Below are 14,997 nucleotides of genomic sequence, written 5' to 3' on the forward strand. Positions count from 1 at the left end.
GAGCGCAGAGCCGAGTGTCGTTCCAGGAAGAAGAGCAGCAAGTGCAGAGGCCCTAAGTGGGGGCAGACTGTCAGAGGGTTGAGACAGCAAATGTAGTCATGGGTAGCCTCACTCAGACCTTTGGAGGCCCTGGTTTGGAATGTTGACTTTAGGCAGATGACCGTCGTTGGAATGTTCTAAGCAAGGGGCTGACATGCTTTAGCAAGAAGACGCGGCGTGTGAGGCAGCTGAGTAGCCAGTGAAGGGATTAGAGAGATTTTGTTGAATGAAAGGCACATGGGCTCCTGCTCCCTCGCCCCCCCCTCCATTCTCCCAATGCCCCAGTCTTTCCCCTGCAGCCACCCCAACCCGACCAAAGGGAAGTGGGGGCCCTGGCAGCTGGAGGGTCCCCTGAGGTTCGACTCAGGCAAACAGGAAGCCACAGCCCAGTGAGACGGGCCTGGGAACCAGCAACTGAGAGAGCCAGTCTCCTGGGTCTGGCCCTTTTCCCTGCGTGACTGCAGCAGTGACAGACACCGAGCTTCACATGCAGGGGTGGGGCGAGGTGAGAGAGAGGAAAGCAGGGTGGGAGGAGACGTGGGGGGGGTTGTGTGAGGCAGAGAAAAGATTTAAGAGTCAGGACTCCTGCATTCTGATGTCTAATTATACCACCAGCGGAATGCGTGCTCTTAGACACACCCTGCCCTTTGGGGGGCCTCAGTCTTCCCATTTCTGAATGGGTTCCTCCCATAACGGAAGCAGGGGCTTCATGGGGGGACATGTGGAGACAAAGGGGCATTAACCATCAGTCATTTCTCAGGACCGCTGCAAAGGAGCCCCAGTGGCAAAATGACTTGAACCCTTAGCTCTTAATAGACCCCGTCTCTCACGGACAAAGAGGGCTTGCTGTGTGCTCTGCTGGGCTACAAATGCTGTATGTATATCATCCGGTTTAATCTCCACAAACAATATTTGGATAGTACTATTATTATCCCCAGTTGATAAAAAGAATGACGCTCAGGCTCAGAAAGATGAAGACATTTAGCCAAGCGGCAGAGGCAGAGGATTCAAACTCAGGTCTGCCGGATCCCACCTTATGTGTGATGGGCTGATTGTATGGAGGTGGAAGAAGACCCAAGAGATGTCGGTTGAATGAATGAAGGGGGTTGTGTGTGTGTGTGAAAGGAAATGAATTCAGAGCCTGAGGTTGAAGGAGGGAGGAGGGGGAGAAGGAAGGAGTCTGAACCCACTCATTCAACAAATATTCCTTGGGCAACTACAGCGTGCCAAGCCCTGTTCTGGGGCACCGTGTGTACAGTCTGAACCAGACAATCTCTGCCACAAGAGACTTACATTCTAGAGGGGTGGGGGACAGAAAGTGATCAAATAAGGAAATACACAGACAAGGTCATTCACATGGTGGTTAAGTGCTGAGATGAAAATAAAACAGGGTAGCAGGGAGGAGGCGAGTTTTGTGGTTCTGGAGGGGTGCATGGAGACTGGGCCTGAGGCGTGACCTCCCCTTCCTCTCCGGGGGTACTGTCCGCCCGCCTCCACAGACGCCCATGGTTCAGTGCCCACCGGGTCCCCGCCTGCCCCAGCATCCCCCGCGCGGCGAAGCAGGGCGCCCCGGGGAGTCTGGCCACCATGCCACCTCCTCTCCTCTTCCTCCTCCTCTTCCTTACCCCTGTAGGAGTCAGGCCCGAGGATCCACGCCTAGTGGAGGCTAAAGGTATGTCCGGAGGGCAGAGGTGGATGGAAGGGCTGGAAATCTGGGTTCCGGCTGGGTGCCCTTGGCTGAGTCACTTACCCTCTCTGAGCCTCCATTTTGTTATCTGTAAAATCCAGGGGAGGATTGGAAGGACTCTGAGGACTCATCCACTCCCTGCTGTAGGGATTGGGGGTTCCTCACCCAGTGTGAGGAGTGAAGGGGGCTGGGGGTTCCTTTCTGCCCGCTTCCACCCTGCCACCCCACCCTGTCCCTCTCTCTCTCTCCACAGAGGGAGGCGATGCTGTGCTGCCATGCCTCGAAGGTTCCTCGGCTGGTCCCCCTGAACAACTGGCCTGGTTTCGGGGCTCCCAAGAAACACCCTTCTTAAAGTTGAGCCTAGGGTTACCAGGCCTGGGCATCCATGTGGGGCCTCTGGGCACCCTGAAGGAGCCCCAGGGAACCCTGCTGTTCCTCTTCAATGTCTCCAAACATATGGGGGGCTTCTACTTGTGCCAGCCAAGCCCGCCTTCTGAGCAGGGCTGGCAGCCCGGCTGGACGGTCAGCGTGCAGGGCAGCGGTGAGGTCCGGGCTGGGGCAGGGAGGGCTGAGTGAGAAGAGGGAGGCCCACCAGAGATGGAGGAGGTCCAGCGGCTGAAATGAATCCGGAGGGAGGGGCCGGAGGGGCCGAGAGACAAGCTGGGAGCTAGTTTTAGGTGGCTTCTAAACCCCCTGTGGCTTTATGACGTCAGCGCCGTGTGGCTCTGTGTCTTTCACTCTTTTCTCTGAGTCGCTCTTTCTCTGTCTCTCTCTGGGTCTTTGCATCTGCCTTTCTGGGTCTCTGTATCTCTCTTCCTCTCCTGGATGTCTCTGTATTCTGGTTCTGGGTATCTTCCCAGGGAAACTGTTCCGGTGGAATGCTTCAGACCTCAATGACCCAAGCTGTGACCTGAGGAACAAAACCTCGAAGGGCCCCAGGTCCTCTTCTGGTCACCCCACAAAGTCCCAGCTGAATGTGTGGGGCACGGACCACTTTAAGGAGATCTCACACGCAGACCTGCCCTGTGCTCCACCTAACAGCACATTGAACCAGAGCGACAACCGTGGTAAGGTGATGGGGGGTGCCAGGAAGAGCGGGGAAGGTGACTGGGAACTGGATGATCTGCAGGGGAGGAGGACCCCCCACCCCAAGGATTACGCCTTCTTAGCCGTGGCTCTCCCTGCCCCAGACCTCACTGTGGCCCCGGGCTCCACACTCTTGCTGTCCTGTGGGGCCTCCCGTACCTCCCTGGTCAGAGGCTCCGTCTCCTGGATCCACATGTATCCCATGAAGCCTGAGGTCAAATTGCTGAGCCTATACGTCAGCGAACATGCCCAGCTCAGAGAGATGTGGGTCATGGGCACCCTTGGGGGAAAGGTGGTTCTGTTACTGCCCAAAGCTACAGCTCAAGATGCTGACATCTATCGTTGTAACCACGGCAACAAGACCACCCAGATGCAGCTGAAGGTCACTGCCCAGTCAGGTGAGTTTCTCCCAACTGTGGCTCATCTGAGTGGCTGGGGCAGGGAGGGCTGGCTGAGGAGAGGGAAGAACTGGATGCCAGGCAACCTTGGCCCCTTGACCTGAGACCTAGTACCAGCCTAATCATCCCAAACTCCAACCTCTACACTGAACACCGACCCCAACTCTTTTCCTCCCTTGCTTCCGAGACACCCACTTTCCCCCATCTTCTCCTACCACTGGTTATTTCTTCCCATAAACTTTGGGGGAGTCTTCCTCCCTCCCTCACACCTCACTGTTGAAGCCCTGAGCCCTCTTCTTATGTCTGTCTACACTCCTGCATCCTGTTTGACTTCCTTTACCCCCATGCCTCTTTAGGCCACCATGCCTTGTGACTCAGTTTCAGGCTCCATCACATCCCACACCCAGCCAACACCTGGAATTGCCATTTGATATCCCATGGACACTGCAAGCTCAACCTTTACACAATCAAACTCAATAGTCTTCTGGGTGGCCCTGCGTAAGTGAAGGACACCTGCCCACAGGCCCAAGCCAGGAACCTGGGCATCCTTCCTTTTTTCTTACCCGTCCATTAAATTGGTCATGATGTTCTGCCCATTCTGTCTCCCTTCATTCAATCCTACTGTGCGACTGCAACCACAACTCTCATACTCAACCTGAATTTTCCCTGCTAATTTAACCTCAGCACATGGCCACATCCCTCATCTAACCTTGTGAACCCCACTCTGCCCTTCACACTGACCATAGCTGTTCTTAGCTGCAGCAGGAAGCTGATCATCTTGCTCCTCTAAATCCTAACATAGCATCTGCTGATAGTCGTAGTTTGTCAACAGTTTGCTTAATAGATGCCGCTCCAGGCCCTGTACGAGGTTCTGGGTCCTCAGAGGGAGGGAGGCGAGCCCTCCGTGTAGCTTGGGATGTTGAGGATCTATATCTGGCCAGGGTCTCTCAGACTTATGGCGCTTTGAGGAACTGAGGCTGAAAAGCAAGATGCCAGCCTGGGGTCTTCATCTCATAGCTCCTTCCCCCTACCAGTATGGCATTGGCTGCTGGAGACTGGTGTCTGGAAAGTCCCTGTTGTGACTTTAATTTATCTCATCTTCTGCCTGACTTCCCTGGTGGGTTTTCTTTCTCTTCGAAGAGGTGAGTCATGTTTGTCTTCCCAAGCTTTATCCCTCCTTCCTCAAGAGAGCCCACTCTGGTCAGTCTGACAACCATTTTTCCTCCCACACCTCCCCAACAGACCTTAGAATCCCGCCCTCCCTCCTTTCCTACCCTCCCCAAACTACCCGAGCCCTTTGAAATTTGAACTCCCTTCTCCTCCAAGTTATCTCCCCAGCATCTCCCAAATCTTCACTCTCCAGTTTTTCTTCTGATCATTCCCCTTAACTCCCATCAGCCCTGATCCTGAGGAGGAAAAGAAAGCGAATGACAGATCCCAATAGAAGGTAATTATTCCAGTGCCCTCCAGGCTCTCACTCCTACACTTTCACTTTATGCTTTGCTCTCAGTTTCCTCTGCTCATGCTGTCTTTTCTCCATCTCTATGGTTGAAATGCTGCCCAGCCTTCAAAGACCAGCACCAAAGCTACCTCCTCTGTCAAGTCCTCCTTGGATGATCACAGATCCCTCTGTAGGCTATGTCAGAAGCTGCTGCTGCTAAGTCGCTTCACTATGTCAGAAGAGAGGTGCTAACTAATAACAAGTGATCACAATTTTTTTTTTTTCTTCAGTGGGTCTTAGTTCAGGCATGCAGGATCTTTGATTTCCCTGCTGCATGCGGAATCTTTAGTTGTGGCATGCATACTCTTGGTTACAACATGTGGGATCTAGTTCCCCAATAACTGCACTGGGAGCACGTCTTAGCCACCGGACCACCAGGGAAGTTTCAACAAGTGACCACATTTTAAGCTCTAAGGGTTTACCTGAATCTTTTTTAAAAATAGTTCTATTTATTTATTTTTGGCTGTGCTGGGTCTTCGTTGCTTTGCGGGCTTTTTTCTAGCTGCGGAGAGTGGCCGCTCCTCTCTAGTTGTGGTGCCCGGGCTTCTCCTTGCGGTGGCTTCTCCTTGCGGTGGCTTCTCGTTGTGGAGCACTGGCTCTAGGGTGAGCGAGCTTCAGTAGTTGCAGCGCGTGGACTCAGACTCCATAGTTGTGGCGCCCAGGCTCAGTCGCTCTGCGGCATGTGTGATCTTCCAGGATCAGGGATCGAACCCGTGTCTCCTGCATTGGCAGGCGTATTCTTTACCACTGAGCCACCAGGAAAGCCCTAGCCTGAATCTTGAGGCCTCGCCTCAAGTGCAACTCCCTTTTCCTCCCCCAGGTTCTTCAAAGTGACGCCTCCCCCGGGAAACGGGGCCAACAGCCAGTACGGAAACATGCTTTCCCTCTCCATGCCCCACTCTGGCACGGGTAGGTACCTGACCCAGAGCGGGCATCCCACCCATTTTCCTCCAATCTCCTGAGCTCCAAGTCTTCCCGAGCCTGGAGCGTCGCCCTCAGGGAAGAGCCCGCCCCCGCGACGCTGAGACCACCCACATCTGAGACCCGCCCCCAGGACTAAGGCCCGCCCTCAGAACTCATATCCCCGCCCCCCAGGACTCGAGACCCTGTCTGGTTGCGAGAGCAGAACCTCGCCTCTATATTTAGGTCCCGCCTCTGCCCTGGCTCAAGGCTGGGTACCAAGACGCGGAGTCCTCCAGCAGGGCCTGGAAGCATCCTCTGCCCGTACCCCTGACCGCCTCCATCTCTTCTCACCCGCCAGGACGCGCCCTGCGGTGGGCTGCGGGCCTCGGAGCCGCCGCGCCGTCCTACGGAAACCCACGCAGCGACGTCCAGGAGGCCAGAGCCGCGGGGTCCCGGAGCCCGCCAGGACCTGGTGATTGATGGGGGTGGTGATTACTCACTTGAGAGGTGTCGGAGCGGTCTGGGGTAGGAACAGTGGACTGGGGCCTAGAGGAGGGGGCCCGTGACCCGGTTCCCACCTCCATCCCCGAACCCCAGGCCCAGAAGAAGAGGAAGGGGAGGCCTACGAGGAGCCGGACAGTGAAGAGGGCTCCGAGTTTTACGAGAACGACTCCAACCTTGGGCAGGACCAACTCTCCCAGGGTAAGACTGCCCTCCCCCATCCTCACCTCCTCGGGCCGTGGGCTGTGGGCCGTCGTTGGATGCCCCTCCTTTCCCACCAGATGGCAGCGGCTATGAGAACCCTGAGGAAGGGAGCTTGGATCCTCAGGATGAAGACTCCTTCTCTAACGGTAATCTGGGGACCTCGTGGGGCCTCGGAGACTCGGGAGAATCCACGGGGCTGGGAATCCCCTACAGGGCGGAGTGGTCCCTGGATTTCTCTTTTTCCTGCAGGAGCTGAGTCTTATGAGAATGAAGATGAAGAACTGGCCCCTACCGTCACCAGGACAACAGGTGTGTGTGAGGATGGTCACGTTCCTGTGGGGTGGGTGGGTGTGTGTGTGACCCAAAAGCCAGAAATTACTTCCCTCTTCCTTCTCCAGACTTGCTGAGCCCCCATGGATCAGCCTGGGACCCCAGCAGGGAGGCAACCTCCCTTGGTGAGAAGTGCTTGGGACCTGCCTGTCTTGCCCAGATTGGGTTGATGTGGTCTTGGCTCTGAAATCAGGCCCCACCTTGACCTTGGCTCTGACCCCCAACCCAGGCCCAATCCTGACCTTAGACTGGACTCCTAACCCTAACTTCAGCACTGACCCCACGGCCTATCCTGACCCCCAGTATCCACCCCCATCCCTCACTATCAACAGCAGCCCCAGTCTCAGTGCACTTCCAGCCTGGACTTTGACCTCCAGCTTGCCCCAGCCCCAGTGCAGACCTCAGCTTTGACCCAAGCTCTCTCTACAACCTCCTGACAACTCTGACTCTGACTCCTTCCAGTTCTGTTCTTGACTTTTTCTCTGACCATGAATGTAATCTAACCCACATGTGACCAAACCTTACAATGAACAAGGTCCCAGAACCTGGTGCTAACTTACTAGCACAATATTGCTCAAGTCCCTAAGACCCCCCTCCATATCTTAGGCTGCACTTCCCTTCCCCAAGTCCCCAGGATGGCTCCTAGGTCTCCAACTCTCTGTGCCCTGCCCACACAGGGTCCCAATCATATGAGGATATGAGAGGGATCCTGTATGCAGCTCCCCAGCTCCGCTTTGTTCGAGCCCAGCCTGGTGCCAATCATGAGGAAGGTGGGTGCATCTCCTGCCACCTCCTGTGGTCCTCTGAGACTTCCTCCCTCCCGGCTGACTTCAGGCTCTACTTCCACCTTACTTCTTCCTGGTTCTGACCAGATGCAGACTCTTATGAGAACATGGATAATCCCGATGGACCAGAACCAGCATGGGGAGGAGGGGCTCGAATAGGGTGGAGCACTAGGTGACTCCTTTCAGGTGAGCTGGGAACTGCCCTCCAGAGGATGCGAAAGGAGGGAGATGAAAAGGGATGGAAGTGGGGTGCTGGCTGCTGGACCCGTTCCCCATCACCCTTTCTTCTGCATAGCCTGGGCCTCCTCAGGGCCCTGAGGTCCTCACCCGACTTTGAAATCTGGGACCCCAAGAAGACATCGTGAACCTCTGGAGCAATGTTATGTCACCCTTTGGATTCGCATAACTCTGTGTGTGTGTGTGTGTGTGTGTACAAGTGAAACTTCAGCCCCCTTTGCACTCCCCAAATAAACTGTGTGTGTTTGTGTGCTCAGTCGCTCAGTCATGCCTGACTATTTGCAACCCCATGGACTGTAGCCCGCCAGGCTCCTCCATTCATGGGATTTCCCAGGCAAGAATATTGAAGTAGGTGGCCATTTTTCTCCTCCAGGGGATCTTCCCGACCCAGGGATTGGACACATGTCTCCTGTGTCTCCTGCATTGGCAGGCAGATTCTTTATCACTGAGCCACCTGGGAAGCCGAAACTCAGTGAGCTCTTCCAATCCTGGGACATAGTGCCCTTGTGGGAGAGGGGAAGGGAAGATGCAAACGCTTGTGCTCCCAGCCCCTCTGGAATCCAGCGAGAACTGTGTCTTGGGGACCACAGGGCCTTTACGCCCATGACTTGGCTTGCACTCATCTCCCTTACTTGCCTGCCATTCCCGCCATTCAGGCATTCAACCATGGTTCATTCAACAGTCGTACGAGGGGCGCCAACTGAAGAGGAAGCAATCCAGGAATTGGCAGTCATCACTTCCACTTCTTATTTTATGGTATTGGCTGTGGTGGGTCTTAGTTGCAGCAATCTGGATCTGCAACCTTGGATGCGGCATGTGGGCTCTTTAGCTTTGGCATTTTTTCCCCCTGCTGTGTAGGCTCTTCATTGCGGAGCACGGGCTTCACCTGTTGCAGAGCATGGGCTCTAGAGGGTTCGGTTGTTGCAGCACATGGCTCTCTTTAGTTGTGGCACATGGGCTTAGTTGTCCATGGCATGTAGGATCTTAGTTCACTGACCAGGGCTCAAACTCTGGTCCTCTGCTTTGGGAGCACAGAGTCTTAGCCACAGAGAAGTCCCATCACTGTTATTTACTGAGCGTCTACTATAGTCTGACATCAATGAACGCATTTAATCTTTCCAATCACCTCACAAGGTTATTGAGCTCTTATGTGCCAAGACTGTATAAAAGTATTTTATATTTATTACATGTGTATATATGTTTATGTATATTAACTCATTTTACCTTCATGAACAACCTTATTTCACAGATGAGGAAACTGAGGCAGAAACACTAAATTACATGCACAAGGCTTGCCTAGTTAATAAAGATCGGGGTCAGGATTTGAACTCTGGCAGTCTAAGTCCAGAACCTATATCATTCTTGACACCCTCCCTTCCTAAGTGCAGTTTTGTAGATGGCAAACTGAGTCAGAGAGGCCAGGTCACATGACTAGCACTTCACAGAGCTGAATCCAGAAACCTGGCTCCTGTTCCAGCCACTGTGCCTATTACCTGGTAAACTGCCTGTGATGTAAACCACAAAGACTTCAAAGCTAAAAGTCTCCAGGCCCTGAAACTATGATGTAGCAAGCTCCACCACACCCAGATTCCTGTCTCAGGCAAAGACGGACTTGGTCATTGACAGTTTTGGGATCTTCTGCCTGGCCGCCCCAGCTCCAATGCTCTTCTGAAAATTGGTATCTGAAACCTAGTCCCTCTCCTGCTCTCTGTAAGACTGCTAGACTTTTTCAATACCTACATTTTTATTTCTAGAGTTCCTTTTCATTTTCAATTCAACTTTTGTATTGGAGTATAGCTGATTAACAATGTTGTAATAGTTTCAGGTAGACAGCAAAGGGACTCAGCCATACATCTTTTTCTTTTTTTTTTTTTTTTGCTGCACTGGGTCTTCATTGCTGCGAGCAGCCTTTCTCTAGTAGCAGTGAGCGGGGCTACTCTTCATGGCGGTTTGTGGGCTTCTCATCGCAGTGGCTTCACTTTGCAGAGCACAGAGCTCTAGGGAGCATGGGCTTAGTTGCTCTGCGGCATGTGGAATCTTTCTGGACCAGGGATCAAATCCGTGTTCCCTGCATTGTCAGGGGGATTCTCAACCACCTTAACCACAAAGGAAGTCCTAGAATTCCTTTTATTAATGCTCTGCTTCTTCATACTGTCCTATGTTTATTGTTGAGACTCGGTTCTTTCTTGTCTCTGAAACTTTAAAACTTACTTTTTCCCTGGTGGCTCAGACGGTAAAGACTCTGCCTGCAATGCAGGAGATCCGAGTTCGATCCTGAGTTGGGAAGATCCCCTGGAGTAGGAAATAGCAACCCACTCCAGTATTATTGCCTGGAGAATTCCATGGACAGAGGAGCCTGGCAGGCTGTAGTCCATGGGGTCGCCCTGTCGGGCACTACTAAGCAACTAACACTTTCATTTTAGCTATTTTAGTATACCTTCCTCATAGGATGATGTATCAGGCATAGTTCTAATATTAATAAATGCTTTACAAGTAGCATCTCGTTTTATCTTTATGACAATCCTGTGAGGAAGTTACACTAAAGTTATTGTTGCCTTAAAGCTGAGAAGACTGAGGCACAGAGAAATTAAATACTTTAATTGCTAACTGACTTTAAGTAACTTACTCAAAATCATTGACCCGCAGTGTACCCAGTTATAAAGTACGATTAGGGAGGAGATGATTACTGTCATCTATACACGGCGATGTCACCATGGAAGCATTCTTTGTTTCTCCTGCAGGAGTCCCCTGAGTTCCCTGGGCCCCACTCACATCTCCTGGGGCCAGCTTGATTTGGCTTCTGCCACAGTTTTACAGGCTACACAGGTTTCTTATCATTTTATTCAGAGCAAGCTTTTACCCTAGAGGTTTGATCTGAATCCATACCCATACTCCAATGGCTCCGGGAATTCTGATGACTTTTTCCAAGCTGTATCCCAAGGTTTGTGGATGGATTTTTCCCCTCCTCTGTCTTCTGTGCCCAGGAGAGACAGTCTTTTCTCAGCTCCCAGCTTTGTGCAGGGAGCTTAGTTTCAGCTTGCTGCTCTTCCTGAAACTGCAGACTTGACCTCTGTCCCCAGGTGGACATTAAAACTCCAATCTTAGGGACCCCAGCATTCCGATAGGCTTCTGTTTCACTGCTGTGACTTTGATTTCCTTCTTGATTTCTAGCACTGGGAAAATTCTGTCCTGCATTTGAGCTCAGGTATGTACTAAGAGAAAGAAAAGAAAGAAAGTGATGCTTCCTGTTATATTTGCATAGTGTATGTTTGGAGTGTGGGGGTTGGGAAATGAACCTTCAGCATTTCCTCAGGCTTCCATCTTGGACACAGTCCATGTGGCAAAAAATAAAATAAAATTCCCACATCTAGCTCAAGATTCACCCTCTCCCTACCTTATCCTTCAACTAATATAAACTTTGCATATTGCCATAGTCCCCACCATTCTCTATTGCCTCTCACCCAGCAGGCTTCATTCATGTAGGTTTCCTGTCTCTGCCTGAAGCATGTAAATTTGTGACTCCTGGTGAAAACATCCTTCCTCCTTGAGGGTGAATTCAGGTCTGGGTCTTCTCTGTGCCTCTGATACCCAATCAGAGGATGGCAAAGATGAAGAAATGAGTGGGAAAGGAGGAGTGAATGAAGGACTCTGGCAAGTCCTGAGATTTGGGGGCAAAAACAGGAGTCTTGTGAGCTCGGTTACCTGGAGAATGCTTGGGGGAAGAGAGGAGCCAAGGTGTGCCAACTCCAGCCCAGTGCTCTGGAATCAGACTATCTGGGTTTGATCCCAGATCCACTCTTTTCTGACTGTGTGACCCAAGCTGTCTGTGCTGCAGTTTCCTGGTCTGTAAAATAACCATTGTAATGATAGCTACATTAATGAGTCTTAAGTGAAACACGAAGCATGTGACAGCGGCATAGTAGTCACTCGAACATTGGCTATTTTTACTATTATTTTTAAAGTATGTATTTGCTAATTTGGCTGTGCTGAGCCTTAGCTGTGGCACACGGGATCTTTGATCTTTGTTGCACCATGAAGAATCTTAGTTGGGGCATGTGGGGGTCTAGTTCTCTGACCAGGGATTGAATCCCTGCCCCTTGCATAGGGAGCACGGGGTCTTAACCACTGGATCACCAGGGAAGTCCTAGCTATTATAATTATTTGGCATTTATTAAGGGCCTCTGTGTCCCAAGAGCCAGAGGCCACCCAGAACATTTGGGTCAGGACTTCCTCCAGTGTAGGCACCTGCTCAGAAGATGGCCACACTCCAAAGTTTCCCAACATCCCACACCATGATCTGTTTCTTTGGCAGGTACTGGACCACTTATATCTCGTGAACAGGATTTAGGGAGACAGAGGCTTGAGGGAAATTTCAGGCCCTGAGTCACCCCTAGTTTGCAGGAGCCTCTCAGGTAGGGAGGGGCTTCCCAGGTGGCACAGTGATAAAGAATCCGCCTGCCAATGCAGGAGACACAAGAGACGTGGGTTCAATCCCTGGGTCGGGAAGATCCCCTGGAGGAGAAAATGGCAACCTGCTCCAGTACCCTTGCCTGGGAAATCCCATGGACGGAAGAGCCTGGCAGGCTACAGTCCATGGGGTCGCAAAGAGTCAGACACGACAGAGGCTAAGCATGCTCAGGTAGGAACCAAGGTGGCAGAAAGACTTTTGGTGCAGTCTCTATTCTTCCAGCTTTGCTGCAAAGAGAAGATGATTTCCTGGGGCTGGGAAGTCCTTGGAGTCCACACTGCCAGAGCCAGTCTTTGTCCTTTGGGAAACAGCCCCACCTGCTGGGCTTGTGTGACCTCAGTCTTGACTTTGGCTGACTTGAGGTGAATGTGTAGTGGATATCAGTGTGGTGGAAGAGGGGGATGGGATAGGATGTGGGTGGATGTCAAGATGCTGTATTGGATGGGTGTGTGAAGCACAAGCCACGTGAACCCTGTGTGTCAGAGACAGGTGGTATTGGCTGTATGCTGGGTGGGCGTTCTGAGTGAAATATGGTATAGCATGTATAGTGTGAGGTGTCAGGGTGTGAAAATTAATAAAGGGAACCCTCACTAAAATGCTTCCCTCGTGGCTCAGAGGGTAAAGCATCTGCCTGAAATACAGGAGACCCGGGTTTGATCCCTGGGTCAGGAAGATCCCCTGGAGAAGGAAATGGCAACCCACTCCAGTACTTGCTTGGAGAATCCCATGGACAGAGGAGCCTGGTGGGCTACAGTCCACGGTGTCGCAAAGAGTCGGACACGACTGAGCGACTTCACTTTCACTTTCACTAAAATGCAGTTGAAGGGGATGCTTTCGTCAATTGCAGAAACAGTTGTCAGTTGAAGACACTCGTCATCAATTACAGGAAGAACTGTCAGTTAAAGACCCTAATGGAAGAACCATGGACTGGAAAGAATCATCAGTTACAGGTCCCAAGAGGAAAAGAGGTACATTTCATCTCCTAGAAGAAATCCATTACCCCAGCAACTCGGACAGTGAGAAGCCATCATTACCCTGAACTCTCACTTTTCTCCAGTGGACACTCCTTCAAAACAACCCCTCCCAATGTCTTCCCTTTTTTCCCTATACAATAACCTTCTCTGTTTGTTGGCCTTGCCTATGGCTTTTGCTATAACTTCCTTGTTCTCTGCTCTTCCTGAATAAATCTATTCTTGCTGGTAAAAATAACTGACTTCGGTTTTGTTTGTCTTTTTGGCTGTGCCACTCCCCTTGAGGGATCTCTAACCAGAGATTGAACCCCAGCCCTTGGCAGTGAAAGCAAGGAGTCCTAACCACTGGACTGCCAGGGAATTCTCTACAATAACTGACTTTTATTTAGGTCAACAAGTGTCATGCGATTGGAGGCAATGTGGGAGGTGTGACATGTAGGAGGGAGTGTATCTGTGCTGTGTGTGTTGGGGTGCATCTGATACAGGAGTTGTGAATACTGTAGTGTGTGGAGGGTAGGTAACCTCTGGGGTACACAGTGTCATTGCTGGGTTGGTTGGGAAAATATAATGAAAAAACAAAACCTTCTTCCAACCCAGAAAACCTCTCTACAGAGGTAGTAGAGACAGAAAACCATTTTATTATTAAATAAGCATTAAACAGAATGTGATGCACATCACAGGCAGTCCCCTAAGAGACTGATTGCAAAAGCCGAAAGAAATCTCACACTTTCATATAAGCCAAGCAGGTATAACCCATTATCCTCTTTTCAAGATAAATATTCAAAACTGTATCCTGTTTCCAATGACTAGGCCTCAAGAAGGGGACTTGACTTCACCTTTAAGACATACGTAGTAGATCACCCTTTATCATGGTGATTGGCTTTTATCCAAGGGTGAAACAAGCTTCTTGCATCTTTCAGATGGTAGGTGGTTTTGCATATTGCAGGGGAGCTTCTACAAGTTAGGCTGTTAGTCTCCCATTGGAGCTGGAGCTATTTCCCCTGACACTTGGCTTTCAAAAAGATGGCTCCAGAACTTATTTACAGAACAGAAATAGACTCACAGAAGAAGAAAACAAGTTCATGGTTACCAAAGGGGAAAGCATGCGGGGTGGGTTGGGATCAATTAGGAGTTTGGGATTAGCAGATACAATTAGTTCAGTCACTCAGTCGTGTCCGACTCTTTGCGACCCTATGAATCACAGCACTCCAGGCCTCCCTGTCCATCACCAACTCCCAGAGTTCACTCAGACTCAGGTCCATCGAGTCAGTGATGCCATCCAGCCATCTCATCCTCTGTCGTCCCCTTCTCCTCCTGCCCCCAATCCCTCCCAGCATCAGAGTCTTTTCCAATGAGTCAACTCTTTGCATGAGGTGGCCAAAGTACTGGAGTTTTGGCTTTAGCATCATTCCTTCCAAAGAAATCCCAGGGCTGATATCCTTCAGAATGGACTGGTTGGATCTCCTTGCAGTCCAAGGGACTCTCAAGAGTCTTCTCCAACACCACAGTTCAAAAGCATCAATTTTTCCGCGCTCAGCTTTCTTCACAGTCCAACTCTCACATCCATACATGACCACTGGAAAAACCATAGCCTTGACTAGATGGACCTTTGTTGGCAAAGTAATGTCTCTGCTTTTGAATATGCTATCTAGGTTGGTCATAACTTTCCTTCCAAGGAGTAAGCGTCTTTTAATTTCATGGCTGCAGTCACCATCTGCAGTGATTTTGGAGCCCCCAAAAATAAAGTCTGACACTGTTTCCACTGTTTCCCCATCTATTTGCCAGGAAGTGATGGGACCAGATGCCATGATCTTCGTTTTCTGAATGTTGAGCTTTAAGCAGATACAATTACTATATATAAAATAGATAAACAACAAAGTCCTATTG

At 51.0% G+C, this 14,997-nt stretch overlaps 1 protein-coding gene across 6 annotated transcripts; it reads left to right on the forward strand.

The window, feature by feature from the left end:
• Positions 1-1,127: 1,127 nt before the first annotated feature.
• Positions 1,128-13,345, forward strand: CD19 (CD19 molecule). 6 transcript variants are annotated; one of them, XM_025274639.3, is made up of 16 exons: positions 1,152-1,711; positions 1,980-2,267; positions 2,587-2,793; positions 2,917-3,210; positions 4,245-4,352; positions 4,609-4,657; positions 5,532-5,620; positions 5,973-6,086; positions 6,212-6,316; positions 6,397-6,465; positions 6,569-6,628; positions 6,718-6,774; positions 7,327-7,419; positions 7,522-7,620; positions 10,843-10,876; positions 12,987-13,345. In XM_025274639.3, the coding sequence occupies exons 1-14, from the start codon at positions 1,627-1,629 to the stop codon at positions 7,608-7,610; spliced, it is 1,707 nt and encodes a 568-aa protein (XP_025130424.1). In that variant the 5' UTR covers positions 1,152-1,626; the 3' UTR covers positions 7,611-7,620; positions 10,843-10,876; positions 12,987-13,345. The 6 variants fall into 6 exon arrangements, with proteins under 6 accessions (XP_044791665.1, XP_044791664.1, XP_025130426.1 ...); XM_025274638.3 differs by lacking the exon at positions 10,843-10,876 and having other exon boundaries at positions 1,153-1,711; XM_006070544.4 differs by lacking the exons at positions 10,843-10,876; positions 12,987-13,345 and adding an exon at positions 7,730-7,927 and having other exon boundaries at positions 1,158-1,711.
• The last annotated feature ends 1,652 nt before the right edge of the window (positions 13,346-14,997 follow it).

The sequence above is a fragment of the Bubalus bubalis genome, chromosome 24 (genome assembly GCF_019923935.1).
Source record: "Bubalus bubalis isolate 160015118507 breed Murrah chromosome 24, NDDB_SH_1, whole genome shotgun sequence".
Lineage (NCBI taxonomy): Eukaryota > Metazoa > Chordata > Mammalia > Artiodactyla > Bovidae > Bubalus > Bubalus bubalis.

Coding starts and splice junctions, on each gene's coding strand:
- CD19 (XM_025274639.3), top strand. CDS start 1,627: ATGCCACCTCCTCTCCTCTTCCTCCTCCTCTTCCTTACCCCTGTAGGA. Junction 3,211..4,244: donor GAAGGTCACTGCCCAGTCAG/GTGAGTTTCTCC, acceptor TCCCCCTACCAG/TATGGCATTGGCTGCTGGAG. Junction 6,629..6,717: donor TACCGTCACCAGGACAACAG/GTGTGTGTGAGG, acceptor TTCCTTCTCCAG/ACTTGCTGAGCCCCCATGGA.